This window comes from Triturus cristatus, chromosome 4_2, assembly GCF_964204655.1.
Source record: "Triturus cristatus chromosome 4_2, aTriCri1.1, whole genome shotgun sequence".
NCBI classification, from domain to species: Eukaryota; Metazoa; Chordata; class Amphibia; order Caudata; family Salamandridae; genus Triturus; species Triturus cristatus.
In genome coordinates this window covers 323477865-323494378 of record NC_140586.1, presented here as the reverse complement: position 1 = coordinate 323494378, position 16514 = coordinate 323477865, and the positions used below count along the sequence as shown (strand labels likewise).

At 43.9% G+C, this 16514-nt stretch overlaps 1 protein-coding gene across 1 annotated transcript in view; it reads left to right on the top strand.

Annotated features, from left to right (window-relative positions):
- Positions 1 to 16514, top strand: part of HMCN1 (hemicentin 1) — a 1072905-nt gene that overhangs the window by 566365 nt on the left and 490026 nt on the right. Inside the window, exons 41-42 of the mRNA XM_085601687.1 lie at positions 638 to 813; positions 16382 to 16478. Of these exons, the coding sequence (XP_085457813.1) occupies positions 638 to 813; positions 16382 to 16478 (273 nt within the window). The remainder of the gene's footprint in view (positions 1 to 637; positions 814 to 16381; positions 16479 to 16514) is intronic.

Here is a 16514-nt window from a genome sequence, read left to right as displayed (position 1 = left end):
CCTATAGATATATATACTTGTCAGCCTCATAATGCGCAAACACAGTGACAAAGGAATGGTAATTACAGTCTCTAATAATATTATCTTCCTATATGCAGGTGACATTCTAAATTTGGAGACTTCAAATAACCATGCTAGCACTGGATCTTACATAGATTTACATGCTTGAACCATTCCCTTTTGTCAAGCTTTGGATCCATGTATAGTATTGTATTGAAAAACTTTGTTACACCCTTTCCATGCCTCAATCGCTGATCCTGTGGGATGGTGTAGTGTGAAGCAGCCTTGTGCAATATGTAGTAAGCTGCACAAAAAAACTTTAAATAAGGCATTACAATACATACAACCTATAACCTTACCTATTGTGACTTTTGTCAAAGCTTTGCCATGTCCAGAAGCAGACTTCTAAATATAAGGAAAGAGAGGATGTGGCTGAAAGGAAAGTAAGTCATTTTGCATTTTAACATTGTTTCTTTAACTCAAAGGTGACCTACCTAATGTGATAATGACAATGTTCAGAAAAGGCTTTTCACTGTCATGTTATTAAAGTGTTATTAAAGTGAATGAGCATTCATCCCTCATTTTCTCTTTGTTGTAAGAGTACAAATACATGTCTGCTTGTTTTCATTTCTTTTAGTACCACCGAACATTATGGGAGAAGAGCAGAATGTGTCACTTCTCATGAGCCAGGCCCTGACACTGCAGTGCCAGAGCAATGCCATACCGCCGCCCATCCTCACTTGGCTGAAAGATGGCAGGCCTCTGTTAAAGAAACCGGGCCTTAGCATATCTGAAGATGGAAGTGTTCTCAAGGTAACATTCAGAACTTCACTGTGTCCTTCTCTGGAGAAGAAGTAAAAGAAGTGGGTTCTGCCATTGTGAGGTGTGGTCCAGTTGGATGAGATTTTTGTGTAGCAGAAAGTGACATGGGGTAAGATGTGACAGAAGTGCTTTATACGTGGAGGGTGTGTGGTCTAGTGAGGGAGCATCGGTTGCATGGGAAGAGGAGAGATAAGTTCACATAGTAGGAGGTGTGGTGAAGAGTTGTGTGACCTAGGGAGAGGTGTGCTTTATCCCCTCTGTGACAGAAGAGGTCTTGTGAGAGCATGTATAATCTAGTGGAATGAGGCCTGACTGCTGTGATGGGTTGGCTAGTGTCAGAATTGTTGGTATGTTGGAAGAGTCCGATGAGTAAAAGTACTTGTGGTCTACTGGGTAAAAACATGGGATATAGGATGGTGCCAAGAAAAGTACAGGAATGAGGACACTCAGTGATGCTATGCGAACAACTAAAAAGGTAAGAGGGATTTGGCCTTGTCTTCTTAAAGTGCTAAGAAAATGTTTCCAAAGTGAATTTTAACATGCCCAGCAGGATACTTAGTCTAATTTTACACCATTATTATCTATGCCAGATAAGGTAGAATGAGGGCTCCTAAACACCAATAGGATCTGTCAATGCCAAAATGACACAAGCACTTCTGCTTTGACTCAACTATCTACTAGATCATTGTTGCATCCCCTTTTGGTTCAAATTCATTTGAGCCTCTAAGCCATTTGAGAACTCATAAAGTGTTTTGCGCTACAATAGATATTGAAGTATTCGAAATTGTTAGTGATAACTGGGGAGAACAATTCCAATGTTGGTCACTGCACAGTGTTTAAGGGGTCCCAACATCCACCAGAGTCCTCTAAGAGGATCTGATGGAAAAATATCCATATCACAAACCGATGGATGATGCATCCATACTTAGCTGGGGGCATGAAAAAGTGCAGAACAAGTTCAATATTGAGTCATCTTCCTGGAAGGAAGTGTGCTCCTGGAAACCATCGACAGGTTTCTTGTGGCTTTTTATAGTCTCATCTGCTTATTCCTTAGGACAGAAGAAACTTTACTAATCACAAACTCTTCCAGTGAGACAGGATGGACTTTTCAAATGATGTTTACTTTTCTCCATTTGTAGTGTTTTGCTGAACTGAAAAGAGCATTTTCTTGAGTGCAGCTACAATAAGGTCAGTGGCACTGGCCCACTCCAGCTGATTCTTAGTATGCCAATGGTAACCTCGAAGCAGACTCATGGTTGTAATCACAGTGTCCAGTAATGCAAGCCCCTTGAGGTTGAGTCTCTAGTAGTTTGCAGGCAACTCCATGTGCTACCCTCTTGCTTATAACGTGGTTAGGGTTATTCCCCATTCACTGGATGCTGCATCCAGGGAATGCATACTAGTAGGCCGTACTCAAGAGTTCTCCTTTGACTCTTTAGTTATTAATGAAAAGTGTCTATGATGCCACAACACCATTGGCAGCAAATCCCCAGAGGCCCTCCAGGTCCAGTTACAGTCTTATCCGCTCCAGCGAGTGCCCTTTCTGCAGTAGCTCTTGAGTCCAAATCCTGTTGGACGAAGTTGGGCTGCTTGCGGTTCTCACAGCAGCACCCGAAAGGCTCTCTCCTTGAAGCAGCCCTGTTGGTTCATTCCAGTGATTGGAGCTAATCCCGTTTGGCAAACACGAGGTAAGTCACTCTATTTATAATGGAGTTGGAGGTGGTAAATTCTTCGGCTCCCGACTGGAGCTCCAGCAAGGGTGCAACGCCCTCAGCAGAGTTCTTGCAATCCTCTACCAGATTACAGTGAGCAATCGTGACCCGCTGGCACAGCAGTAATCCTCTCATCCAGGCAACGACCTGAACTCTTGGCCACAGTGGTACCGGCAGCTCCTCCTGGCGTACAGGGTTGGCGCATTACTCATGATCTGGGCGCAGACTCCTCTGGTATCATCCCCCTCACTATGGCAGCCCCTCCTGGCATTTTGAGGTTATGGATCCCGGCGGACACAAGTTTCACCCTCCTGCCCCAATAAGTTCAATAGAGGCCTCCGTGAGCATACAGTGTCACTGCGGCAAGGCAGTGTGGACCTTGTGCTTCCTGTACGGCTGTCCTCACACTGCTTAGATCACGGTGGCCTTCTTCTGATATACGGGGGTCACCAGACTGTATCTTCACACAGGCAATGACCCAATCGGTGCACAGCTGTTCTCCTTACAATTTGCTCTTGGAGTCCTCTCAGTAGGGCTCACCACTGGAACTTGCTCCCTCCAACGCTCTCCTCTTCCTCACAGGGCGCACTGGTCTTGGCAAGAAGGCAGGCGCTGGTGCTCCAGGGCAGTGATCTTGGTTTTTTGGAGGTGATGCCCCCTCACCCAGCAGGTAGACTAGCAGACCTTGGCCCGCAGTCCTGGTCACAGGCAGAAGTCTTGAGAGCTTCCTCTTCTCACACAGCCCATCTGGCTGCTTGGCAGAGAGTACAATTTTGAGTTGCAACCTCCCCTTCTTATAGACCTTTTCCAGACACCAAATGTGATTTGGGTTCTGAATCTATGAACGTTTATATTGAGGTTCTGCTTCTTTTGAAGTGTACATTTCTCCTTTTATTCTTTCCTTCTGAAAGGATGTATGTCACAGCAGGCAAAACTCTGAAGCTGATTGACACATAACGCAATTCAGTGGAGTGACCAGAGTTCCCACCTGGATGTCAGCCACATTGATTTGGTTAATCCCAGGCTCCTAGCCTTACTCTTTATGATTCCCTTTTTTTATTTTTATATATAGCGCAAACTTGATCCAAATGTATCAGGTATCAGAGTGCTTTACATCAGCACCATTTGCGTTACACAAGGACACATTCATTTTTGTTAGTCACAGGAGATTTAGTGATTTGTCCAGAATAACAGGATGTTGAGCGTCGTACCCGGTTCCCCAGATTTAAGGTCGACCGCCCTAGCCGTTAGGCCACATCCTCTCCCCATTGCATCAATGGGCTCAAATGTCCATGCTCCCTTATGTATGTAGGTAGCACCTTCTTTCAACTACGCAAGAGTATTTTGGAACATCAGAGAGCTACTCAAAAAGCAAATTTGACATACCCTGTGGCGCTTCACTTCTTTGAGGAGCATCATGGGAGTGACGTCTCCAAATTAACCTTCTTTGCTATAGACAGAATTCCAGCTAATTTGAGAGGAAGGAACAGGGGAGCAGAGCTCAGACGCCTTGAATCCAAGTATATCTTGGATTAGCATACTAAGACACCTGCAAGGCTTAATATGGCTGAGGAGATGGAAGTACATGTAGGATAGGTCCTACTAGGAGTATACATTATAGTATTCCAGCTTAAGGCCTGTGATATATGAGAATTTCATAATATCCAAGTAATTGGGAAATGTTATCTGTTTTTGCCATTGGAATAATCAGGGTCCCTCTAGGTTATTTTATTAACTGTAGACAGCTATATGCAATGAAAATTGTTATTTGTGAATAACCTTGGGTTGATAAGGCGTTGAGTACAAGATTTTCTGAAAATTATTTTTATATACTTTTAGTCCATTTAATGTATTTTTAGAAAGATACATCTCTAGTCCATTCAATGTAACAAGATAAGTGCATAATGACGTAATGACATAGCTGAAAGATTTGCTGTAATATTGGGGTACTTGCCCACATTAACTCGGTGAGAAGAAACTATAAATTATAAATATTTTGGAAAAGCTGCCTCTATATCTTAAATCACATTCTCCATCTAAGAATTATTATACTCTCTCTCCATGTAGGGTGTATATTTATGATATTCTAGTTAAATGAGTTTTGCAGCTAGATAAAAAAATCTTTGTATCTTTCTATATATATTTATCTATTTATATTTTGATATGTTCTTAATAGAATAATATAGAAAAAAAAGATCATATTTTTTATTTCTGCTGGTATATGGAGAAGGAGAAGATTTTTTTAAATTTGATAAATTTAATATTTATTTAGTATATTTGCACATTTAAGCTTTATTTTGCACATAGAATAGTAGGGAGTACAAATTGTAAAAAGTATTTATTTTGTGTCAATGGTAATTTGAACGTATTTAAGGGAGGAGAGAAAAGATGGAGTATGAGCACTTTGCAAAAGGCTTTTGCCGAAACGCGTTAGCGCGTTTGGTTTGGTGAATAAATGTAATTACACCTCACATCTAGGAGTTCCCACTGTCTTTTTGGTCATTCGACTGAGGATTGGAGGATATATATATATAAACACATATACATATATATAGAGAGAGAATTAAAAAGCTGCAGCTCTATCATAAATCACATTCTCCATCTAAGAACTAATATACTCTCTCTCTGTTTAGGGGGCATATTTATGATATTCTAGTTAAATGAGTTTTGTGGATGGATAAAAAAAGCTTTTTATCTTTCTATACATATTTATCTATTTATATATTGATATTTTTATATGTTCCTAATAGAATAATATAGAAAAAGAAAAGAAGATCATATTTTCTAAATCTGATGTTACATGGAGAGGAAGAAGATTTTTTTTTAATTTGATGAATTGAATATTTATTTAGTATATTTGCAGATTAGCTTCATCTTTCTTCCTGAGATGTGTCCAGGCCCCTTCCTTGTGATCTGTCACTGAATCAGAGAGCCGCCTTTTGAAGTGTAAAGGTAGAGTCTCTCCCTCTCATCCTGTAGTGTGTCCCACCCGGCTCACAGGAATGCAGCAACACACAACTCTGCCTGGGACGATTTATCTCTTCCTGATATCTTCACCAGACAGGCCTGGGCTTCCAAAAATGTAACTAAGGGTCCTACATGTAATGTACAATTGCGGGGACTCTTGCACTCAGTGTTCTTCCACAGCACACTCACGCTCCAGTACTGTTACCTATATCTTCTGTGCCACTACAGATACACATGCAGACAGCACATACATCCAGTATGCGTGTACTGCTCAGTACTGTAGTCTTTATGAATTGTACCAGGGTGTGCTATTGACAAACACACACTCTGCCAGCACACACACTCACTATGTGTGTGCTGCAAATATATTGTACTTAATGCAAGCACACATATATCCAGTACATTCTTCTATTGCCCATGCACTGCATAGCACTACATCTTTCATGTAATGTATTCCCAGAAGGCATATATACACTAAGTACATTTCACTAACCACATATGTACTACACAGTGCTGCACTAACCCTGTACTGTACCCTTCCCAGACACACATACATCCAGCGCAGAGTCCCTGCTCCTGCACTGCGCAGCGCTCCACATCTAACTGATGTTGGCCAAACGTGAGTTATGCACACAGCCTGTAAGACTCATTCCTGTGATACAGGGTAAAAAGGTTTTGTTCATCACTACTGATCATTACACAGTATGCTGCCACCACCACGCTCATGCTGCTTAACTCTTGGTCAAGGCGGTAGCCTTCCATTACTATGAGGGTAGAGTTTTGGGCACCCTTTCATGTTTATCAAGACCACAATTTATAAGGCAGGCCTATGTTATAGCACACGCGTAAGATCTGTGTTTACCAATAACACTAAAATCGGCATTAAGGATCCAGACAACAGTATAGTTGGGCACTGAGGGCAGGGTTTTGCGTCTTCTACCATGCAAAGGTTTTTCCAACTCAACAGTGTTAATCTTATAGGTGTGTTGGTAAGCATCTTTTCCATTTGTACAATTGATTTCATCAGCACCATGTAGTTTTACACTGGTGTGATTCATTAATTGCATACACAAAAAGGTTTTCTGGAGCACCCACACTGCTAGTAACATATTTGGTAACCCTTCAATAATACAGCATGGCACCCAGATTTACAATTAAGATATGAAAAGTTCTTTAATTTTAATTTAATGATGGAAGAATGTTTTCTGAGCAGAATTCCTTAATATACAAAGTCCATTCAAATATCTAGATGCAAATTGCAGCATGCATTTTTAAAGTATTCTTCCATGCCTAAATGGGTGGCTATCAATTCACGCTCTGATGGAAGATTCCCCCTTTGCGTGAAGTTTGACATATATCACAGAATCCTTTCGATTATAGGTGAGGTTACATTAGTTTGCAGCTTTTTCAGAAGAGGGTTTATGATTGCTTGTTATAATCCCTCTCTGTAGTGATGCATTGATATTTTTTAGGTCGAGGGACCATCCGGTCTGCCGAAGGCAGAACCGGAAGTCCGGAGATCTTATGTTTCTGAGAGTGGCTCTTTAGCCCGCCTCTCTTTTTGGCTCTCCTCCATTGGCTGGCTTCCTAAACGGAGGCCAGCCATTGGAGGAGAGAGCCGTCCCTCCAAATAGGCTCCGTCTTTTTCAGATTCGGGGGCGTGTTCCGTGCTCTTCTTTCCACTTTTTAGCCACGCCCCCGAATCTGAAACCACCGCTGCGTTTCTCCGAGGCATTTCTGCTTCACCTCGGAGAAAGGCAGTGGTGTAAAGGCAGTGGTGTGCTTGTTAAAGTTTAACGTGGACAATCGTCAGCCTTCTCAGAGAACTTGTGAAAGTGTGCCACGTCGAACTCCTGTAAGTGCTTCGTCCACTGGGAATTAATTAAGCCACCTTCTTTTCTTAACAACACAGCAGTCTGTTTTGGTGCCTGTCTTTTTCAGATTCGGGGGCGTGTTCCATGCTCTTCTTTCCACTTTTTAGCCACGCCCCCGAATCTGAAACCACCGCTGCGTTTCTCCGAGGCATTTCTGCTTCGCCTCGGAGAAAGGCAGTGGTGTAAAGGAAGTGGTGTGCTTGTTAAAGTTTAACGTGGACAATCGTCAGCCTTCTCAGAGAACTTGTGAAAGTGTGCCACGTCGAACTCCTGTAAGTACTTCGTCCACTGGGAATTAATTAAGCCACCTTCTTTTCTTAACCACACAGCAGTCTGTTTTGGTGCCCGTTTTAGCCCCGTTCCTCAGATACCGAGAATCTGCCTAATCGTTTTCTTTTCCATCTTTGCGATTCCTACCTCTTTGTACCAGGCGGCTCCTGTGTCTGACCATAAGATCCCCCTAACTGCAGGCTCATATTCGTGTGTCAGTTCCTTACTTCTTCAAAGGGTAGTATATTCCAGTCTCCACCGGAAATAAACAGTGTCAGCAATAATAACACGCATAACTCCCTAATTTTTAACTCCACTGATGCGAAAACTTTGTATTTCCCCACTAATTAAGCCACCTTCTTTTCTTAACAACACAGCAGTCTGTTTTGGTGCCCGTTTTAGCCCCGTTCCTCAGATACCGAGAATCTGCCTAATCGTTTTCTTTTCCATTTTTGCGATTCCTACCTCTTTGTACTAGGCGGCTCCTGTATCTGACCGTAAGATCCCCCTAACTGCAGGCTCATATCCGTGTGTCAGTTCCTTACTTCTTCAAAGGGTAGTATATTCCAGTCTCCACCGGAAATAAACAGTGTCAGCAATAATAACACGCATAACTCCCTAATTTTCAACTCCACTGATGCGAAGATTTTGTATTTCCCCACTCCTGGCCGAGCCTTCTGGTTGGTCTAAGGCTTCACAAGTTGCCGGAAATGAAAGACTGATGGGACTTGTAGTCCAGCCTTCCCTCAGCTGACACGCCGTAGATGCGTGTAACGCCCCGCCCCACCCTCTATCACAGACTAAAGTCAACAGCGCGGTGGCCATCTTAAGAAACAGCATATGAAGGTACAACACCCAACAGCGTCTCAGGAAACAGGTTCCGCCATAACTATGATGCGGAAAGACTAATAAGAATGCAATTGACAATCGTTTTGGCTTTTGCAAAATAGAAATATTTTTCCACATTTTATAACACGGTTCTCTGTCTAACAAAGGTACAGAATAGGAAACAACAGTGCACACCTTACATCAGCTAATCAAATTTACCACTGTCTTAAAGTGTTGGCAAAGCCAATTAGTTCTTGCCTTTTGGGTGCCTGTTAGGGTGACCAGACGTCCCGGATTTGCCCGGACAGTCCCGGGTTTTCACCAGCTGCCCCGGCAGATTTCGGCAATATTGGCTCATGTCCCGGTTTTTAGAGGCAGTTGACTGGAAACAGTGAGATGCTTTTTGGATGTTCTAAAGCTTTGCTAGTTTGCAAGGGTTGTAAGCAAGCAATGTAATTAATAGGTATGATTTTGGTTGTAAAAAATACATTTTATTTACTTTCTTAATACATTTTCTGTGATCCTATGTTGATGACAGCTGTCATTTTGCGCCATACCGTGGATGAAAAATTGTAGTCCTATTTTTCCCAAATGTCCCGGTTTTTGGTTCTCAAGATCTGGTTACCCTAGTGCCTGTGCAACCTTTTGACTTCATGGAAATGACACAGCCACAGATTTGTTTATTTTTCATTTACTGTTGCAAAATGGCAGATGACAATCTGAGTGCAGTAAATATAAACACAAATAGAACATGCTCAAAAGCGCGTTTTCCCGGCTGCCACATAAATAACTTTAAACTAAAGAGGTCTTGAACGAAGAAGCGCTGTTCTCTGCGAACACTTCAAGAATGTTCTTTGGCACTATACATGCAGATACGTGAACTCAGATGACGTGCTCTACAATACTGATTAAGTCGTCAACAACTATGTTAAAAATCCTTATGGCCATCTAAGTCCACACTGCAGGTCCCGTTTATATTTATCTTCACCTTAGATAATTTGTGTTTTCCATAACTCTCTCTACCTCACTACTCCACTCTATCTCACTACCTCACTATCTCACAACTTCTCTCTCTCAAAACATAACTACCTCACTCTCTAGCTCACAACCTCACAACTTCACTCTCTCTCACTCACTACCTCAATCACTCTCTATCTCACTACCTCACTCTTTCTATCTCACTAACTCACTTTCACTCTCTTTCACTACCTCTCTCTCTATCTCACTACATCACAACATCACTCTATGCTTATATATCACTACCTCACAACATCCCTCTCCCTCACTACCTCACTCTTTCACTACCTCACTCTCTCACTACCTCACTACCTCACTCTCTCTATCTCACTACCTCACTCTCTATCTACCTCACTCTCTCTCACTACCTCACTCTCTATTTCAATACCTCACTCTCTCTCTCTATCTCACTACCACACTCTCTCTCTGCTAATGCAATAGGTATCACATATGCAAAAAAAAAAGCTAATGCCAATAGAAATGACAATGCCATTTATTTCGGGATACAAAAATGATAAAAAAATAATGAGCAATACCAATAGCTCTACCTATAATATTGCCGAGACCGTTGCATTGTAAATGCTTGTTTTATAAATGTCTTCTGATAGGTACTTATGGTTTCTGGTTAGATGGGTGTGGGCGGGTATGCAATCATATCTCAAGCCTATGGAGTAATGCTTTTCTGATGATTGATATCACATTTGTGAGGGAAGGCCCTTTTTGCAGGAACACCCCCACTTTCTTGCCCTCACTTTCTGCCAGATGTAGTCCTGGTTTATTGACACTGAACACTGGGGTGCTCACGTCCAGTTCTCAGTGCATGCGCTCTGATATCCAAAGTATATGAGCAATTGGCTAATACCAGATTGGCATATTTAACTTACCTATAGGTCTCTAATATATGGTACTCTGTCACTAGTGGACTGCAGCACTAATTGTGCCACCACTACAGCAACAAATTAAAAACATGACTCGGCCTGCCACTGCAGCCTCGTATGGCAGCTTTAAAACTGCACGTTCGACTTGGCCAAATAACCCTTTAGCCAAGCCTAAACCTGCTTTTCTAATACTTATAAGTCACCATAAAGTTAGGCTCTAAATACACATAGGCCAAGGTGCATAGTATTTAAAAGGTAGGACATGTGTATTTCAGTTTTACATATCTTGACAGTGATAAATCTTCAAAGTCATTTTTTACTTTGGCAATACTGGCTCTCCCTTAGAAAAGCACTGGGTTAGGTTATAACACTTTATAATGTATAACTCAGTTTGGAAAAGTTACAACCATGTTACAACCACTCAAGTTAATAGTAATTTAAAATCCAAACTGATTGTGAAGGCAGATTTAAAATTGCTATTTTGAAAATGCCACTTTCAGAAAGTTAACACAAGATTATGGATGGAGCGCTGAAACTTTTCCGACACACCCCCAGTCACAGATCTGGGTTGAATCCATCATCATTCTTTAGCTCACTTCGCCACCTCAGTTCAGACCCAGCTATACACAAATCAGTCTTGACCCTGTGCCTCATAGGAACAGTCCAAAAACAACAGTTGATGGACAGAATGCTGAACAATGTCATACATTCACCCCAGTACAGAGATCTGGGCCTAAATCCTTCGTTTGTTTGCTCACCATGCCATTCCAGTTTGAACCCAGCCATATGCAAATCAGTCTTGACCCTGTGCCTCATGGGAACAGTCCAGCCCGAGCTGCCAAGCCAGGTCCTCCCTGGACTGGAAACAAGCATCCTAGGACCAGTTTTGGGCTTTCACCCCTCTTCAGCTAGGAGAGCTTGAGAATGATGGATTTAACCCAGATCTCTTGACTGGGAGTGAATTTTTTGATTAGTTCTGCATTCCGTCCATCAGTTGTGTGTCTTTTGCTCTCTCGCCCTAAGTGCGCCAGGTATGCCCAGACATGGGTCCTGGGCTCACTGTGCCACTGGAATCAAGCTATCCTGGCTGAAGAGGGGTGAAACCCTGAGACCGGTCCTAGGATGCTTGTTTCCGGTCCCGGGGGGACCTGGCTTGGCAGTTCGGGCTAGACTATTCCCATGAGGCACAGGGTCAAGACTGATTTACATATGGCCAGGTCTAGACTGGGGTGGCATGGTGAGCAAAAGAATTATGGATTTAACCCAGATCTCTTGACCGGGGGTGAATGTTTGGATTTGTTCTGCATTCCGTCCATCAATTGTGTGTCTTTTGCTCTCTCGCCCTAAGTGCACCAGGTATGCCCAGACATGGGTCCTGGGCTCACTGTGCCACTGGAATCAAGCTATCCTGGCTGAAGAGGGGTGAAACCCTGAGACCGGTCCTAGGATGCTTGTTTCCGGTCCAGGGGGGACCTGGCTTGGCAGTTCGGGCTAGACTATTCCCATGAGGCACAGGGTCAAGACTGATTTACATATGGCCAGGTCTAGACTGGGGTGGCATGGTGAGCAAAAGAATTATGGATTTAACCCAGATCTCTTGACCGGGGGTGAATGTTTGGATTTGTTCTGCATTCCGTCCATCAATTGTGTGTCTTTTGCTCTCTCGCCCTAAGTGCGCCAGGTATGCCCAGACGTGGGTCCTGGGCTCACTGTGGCACTGGAATCAAGCTATCCTGGCTGAAGAGGGGCGAAACCCTGAAACCGGTCCTAGGATGCTTGTTTCCAGTCCAGGGAGGACCTGACTTGGCAGTTCGGGCTGGACTGTTCCTATGAGGCACAGGGTCAAGGCTGATTTGCATATGGCCAGGTCCAAACTGGGGTGGCATGGTGAGCAAAAGAATGATGGATTTAACCCAGATCTCTTGATTGGGTGTGAATGTTTTGATTTGTTCTGCATTTCATCCATCAATTGTGTTTCTTTTGCTCATGGGAACAGTCCAGCCCGAACTTCCAAGCCAGCACTTTTCTGACCCGGAAACAAGCATCCTGGGACCGTTTGCTGGGTAGCACCCTTCATCAGTCAGGCTAGCTTGAATCCAGCGGCAAAGTGAGCAAGGGACCCACGTCTGGGCATACCCTGCCAACTTAGGGCAAACAAAGCAAACACAAGGAGATGATGGACGGAGCACTGAAACTTTTCAGACACTCACCCCCAGTCCCAGATCTGGGTTGAATCCATCATCATTCTTTAGCTCACTTCGCCACCTCAGTTCAGACCCAGCTATATGCAAATCAGTCTAGACCCTGTGCCTCATGGGAACAGTCCAACCCAAACTGCCAAGCCAGGACTTCCCTGAACCGGAAACAAGTATCTTGGGACCGGTTTCTGGGTAACACCCTTCATCAGCCAGTCTAGCTTGAATCCAGTGGCAAAGTGATCAAGGGATCCATGTCTGGGCATACCCTTCAAACTTAGGGCGAACAAAGCAAACACAAGGAGATGATGGGCAAAGCGCTGAAACTTTTCAGACAATCACCCCCCAGTCACAGATCTGGGTTGAATCCATCATCATTCTTTAGCTCACTTCGCCACCTCAGTTCAGACCCAGCTATATGTAAATCAGACTTGACCCTGTGCCTCATGGGGACAGTCCAGCCCGAACTGCCAAGCCAGGACTTCCCTGAACCGGAAACAAGCATCCTGGGATCGGTTTCTGGGTAGCACCCTTCATCAGACAGGCTAGCTTGAATCCAGTGGCAAAGTGAGCAAGGGAGCCACGTCTGGGCATACCCTGCCAACTTAGGGTATGAAATCTGAAAGCCCAACACCGGTCCTATGATGCTTGTTTCCAGTCCAGGGAGGACCTGGCCTGGCAGTTCGGGCTGGACTGTTCCAGTTGGGCGCAGGGTCAAGACTGTTTGCATATGGCTGGGTCCAAACGGAAATGGCATGGTGAGCAAATAAACAATGGATTTAGGCCCAGATCTCTGTACCTGGGTGAATGTATGACATTGTTCTGCATTTTGTCCATCAATTGTTCTTTTTGCATTTGTCACCCCGAGTGGGACGGGTTTGCCCAGACGTGGGTCCGGTGCTGTACATGCCACTGGAGTCAAGCTATCCTTGCTGATGAGGGCTGAAAATCCGAAAACGGTCCTAGGATGCTTATTTCCAGTCCAGGGAGGACCTGGCCTGGCAGTTCGAACTGGACTGCTCCCATTGGGAGCAGGGTCAAGACTGATTTGCATATGGCTGGGTCCAATCTGGAATGGCATGGTGAGCAAAAAAACAATGAATTTAGGCCCAGATCTCTGTACTGTGGTTAATGTATGACATTGTTCTGCATTCTGTCCATCAATTGTTCTTGTTGCATTTGTCTCCCCGAGTGGGACGGGTATGCCCAGACGTGGGTCCCGTGCTCTCCATGCCACTGGAGTCAAGCTATCCTGGCTGATGAGGACTGAAAGTCCGAAACCGGTCCGAGGATGCTTGTTTGCAGTCCAGGGAGGACCTGGCCTGGCAGTTCGGGCTGGACTGTTTCCATTGGGCGCAGGGTCAAGACTGATTTGCATATGGCTGGGTCCAAACTGGAATGGCATGGTGAGCAAAAAAACAATGGATTTAGGCCCAGATCTTTGTACCGGCGTGAATGTATGACATTGTTCTGCATTCTGTCCATCAATTGTTCTTTTTGCACTTTCAGAAAGTTGGCATTTTTCTGACTAAATCCTGTAGTAGCCCTTTCAGAGTTAATCCTCAACTGCTGTCTCCTGGCAACCTGCTGAGATGTATAAATTGCTCTCAAGAAATATAACAGAAGGCCCTTAGCTGGGAGGAGGTGTTACCCCCTCCTAACAGGATGGTCTTGAGGGATGTGGCAACCAACTCTAGAAGCTTTAAAGGGGGAGTCCCTGTCACAGGCAGCCATAACTCACACCTAGGTCTGCCCCTGCCATTGTCTAAGTAGGGAGAGTGTCTCCAAATACAGTGGGGGAAACCCTGTCCTAGAACGTTTTTTTTCAGGGAGAGTCCTCATTTCCCTAACCAGACCTCAGGGGTGTGTCTAGTGCTCTGATCACGGGACGAAAGATTCTGCCATGCTAATTTTGGCAGAGTAGGGCACTGTGGCATTGCTTAGGGCCAAGGCCCAGGCAATGATGTCAAAATGGGTAGGGTTGACCCTGTAAACGTTTTCCCTGTTTGTTAGGGAGCCACCCCCACCCACAAACTAGTGCCATGCATAAACGTGGCACCGCTGGCTACTTTCTTCAGAACACTGCTGGATCTGTGGAAAACAGAAGAAGCACTGCATCTGCTGAACCAAAGGGCTGGAACTCAGAAGAAGGACTGAACCTGCTGTTTTACCTGTGGAGAGAAACCCGAAGGATGGACCTGATCCCATGTGAACCCAAGATAGAATTGGACTCAATAGGTTTGTTAGCTAGTCTCCTATTAAATTCCAGGAATACAAAAGCTGCAAGAAGCCTGCAGCAAAGAAGAGCCCAGCTGACCTGTTCCAATTGGATTTACCCCAGACCCTGCTGGTGACTTCTGGGAGATTAAGTCCTAATTCACGAAGTGTTGCCCAAAAGATCTGAAATCCTTGGCCGGTGTTAGAGTGTACTCTCTCACCCTCAAGATTGCAAAAGCAGACACTAAGAAACCTTTTCTGCTTTTTTCATTTTTTTTAAAACCAGAGGCTACCATAGGACCACTGCCGAACCGCAGCTGCCGTCATCACATCACTGGTCGGTTTCAAATTACTGGTTTACCCTGCTGAAAGCAGCTCTACTTCCAGAAAAGTTTCTATGTTCCCACGTGGAGAATTTCACCAGGGCCAACGCCAAGTTGTGCCCTGCTGTCATCGAGCCCTCCATTAATCCTCCCTGCAGTTCACCACGCTGATGAGAACATTCCCACGTCAAAAAATTAAGGTCCTGATGTAAATGTTGACGGAGAGGGAACTACGTTGTAATGGCAATGGAGTTTCCTTCCCCACCAACATTGGAGTTTTCCCACCCACAGTTTTGATGTGAGGGGACAATAGTTTGATGATGGCAGAGACTACGCCACCTGATTTAGATGGGCAGACACACATCTATTTTTCAATGTCTGTTACCACCAGGAAAACTTGGCGGTAAGGGGCATTGAAAAGTGCCTAATGTCCCCTCGCCATTGTTTCTTTTTGCGCAGCAAAATTTATACTATTTTTATAAATTAGGGTAAGAATATTATTGTGTTGAGCTTTTGATTTATTAACTGTTTTGCTATTAATAAATGCCTTACTCTTGTTTCCTTTGTGGTAAGTCAGACTGATCTGTGACATTATTACTTGGTGAGGTCTCACAACTAGGGGTGGGTGTAACTCGTGTAATTCCGTGCATTGTAATCATGTGTAAATATCCCCAAATTCAGTGAGATTACGTGGAATTCCGCAAGAAGAGTAATTCTGCATTTAGCTCTATTTTCTTAGTGCAAAAAGAACCACTTGCATCAAAAATGAACACGAAGATGCATTTTGAGCTAAGAAATAATGTTAAATGCAACAGCACATGAATAGCAGCACAGGCAGCTGCTCACTCTCGATAAATGTGCTCTTGGGGTAGGATTTTCCCCTAACTGACTCCCGGCATTAAGCTCTAGTTACTTAGCACAAAATGTATGTGAGGATGCATGCTGCGCTAAGAGAATATCACACAGAAGCGTGAGCAGTCACTCGTGCTCACAAAATGTGCTCTTGTGATACGATATTTTCCTCCAATGTGGGTGCAGTTGCGTCATTGTAGGTAATTCTGCGTTAAAGAGTAATTACTCCGATATAATTGAAATTTCACCATGGCCTATCAGGATTCCAATGTGTGTAGACCATATGTTTCTAACGTTTTCCGTTAGCCCACTATTCAAATCAACATGTGGAGTGCAGTGCGCACAAAATACAGATCAGATTGATGTTACATACAATAACATAAGGTTGTGTTACTGATAATTATTAAAATATTTTAAACTTCTCAGATAGACGGGGCTCAAGTTCCAGACACCGGTCGCTATACCTGTGAAGCCACTAATATAGCTGGGAAAACAGAGAAGAATTACAATGTTAATGTATGGGGTAAGTTGTTGAGTGATGTAGTCGTGTTTGTAAATT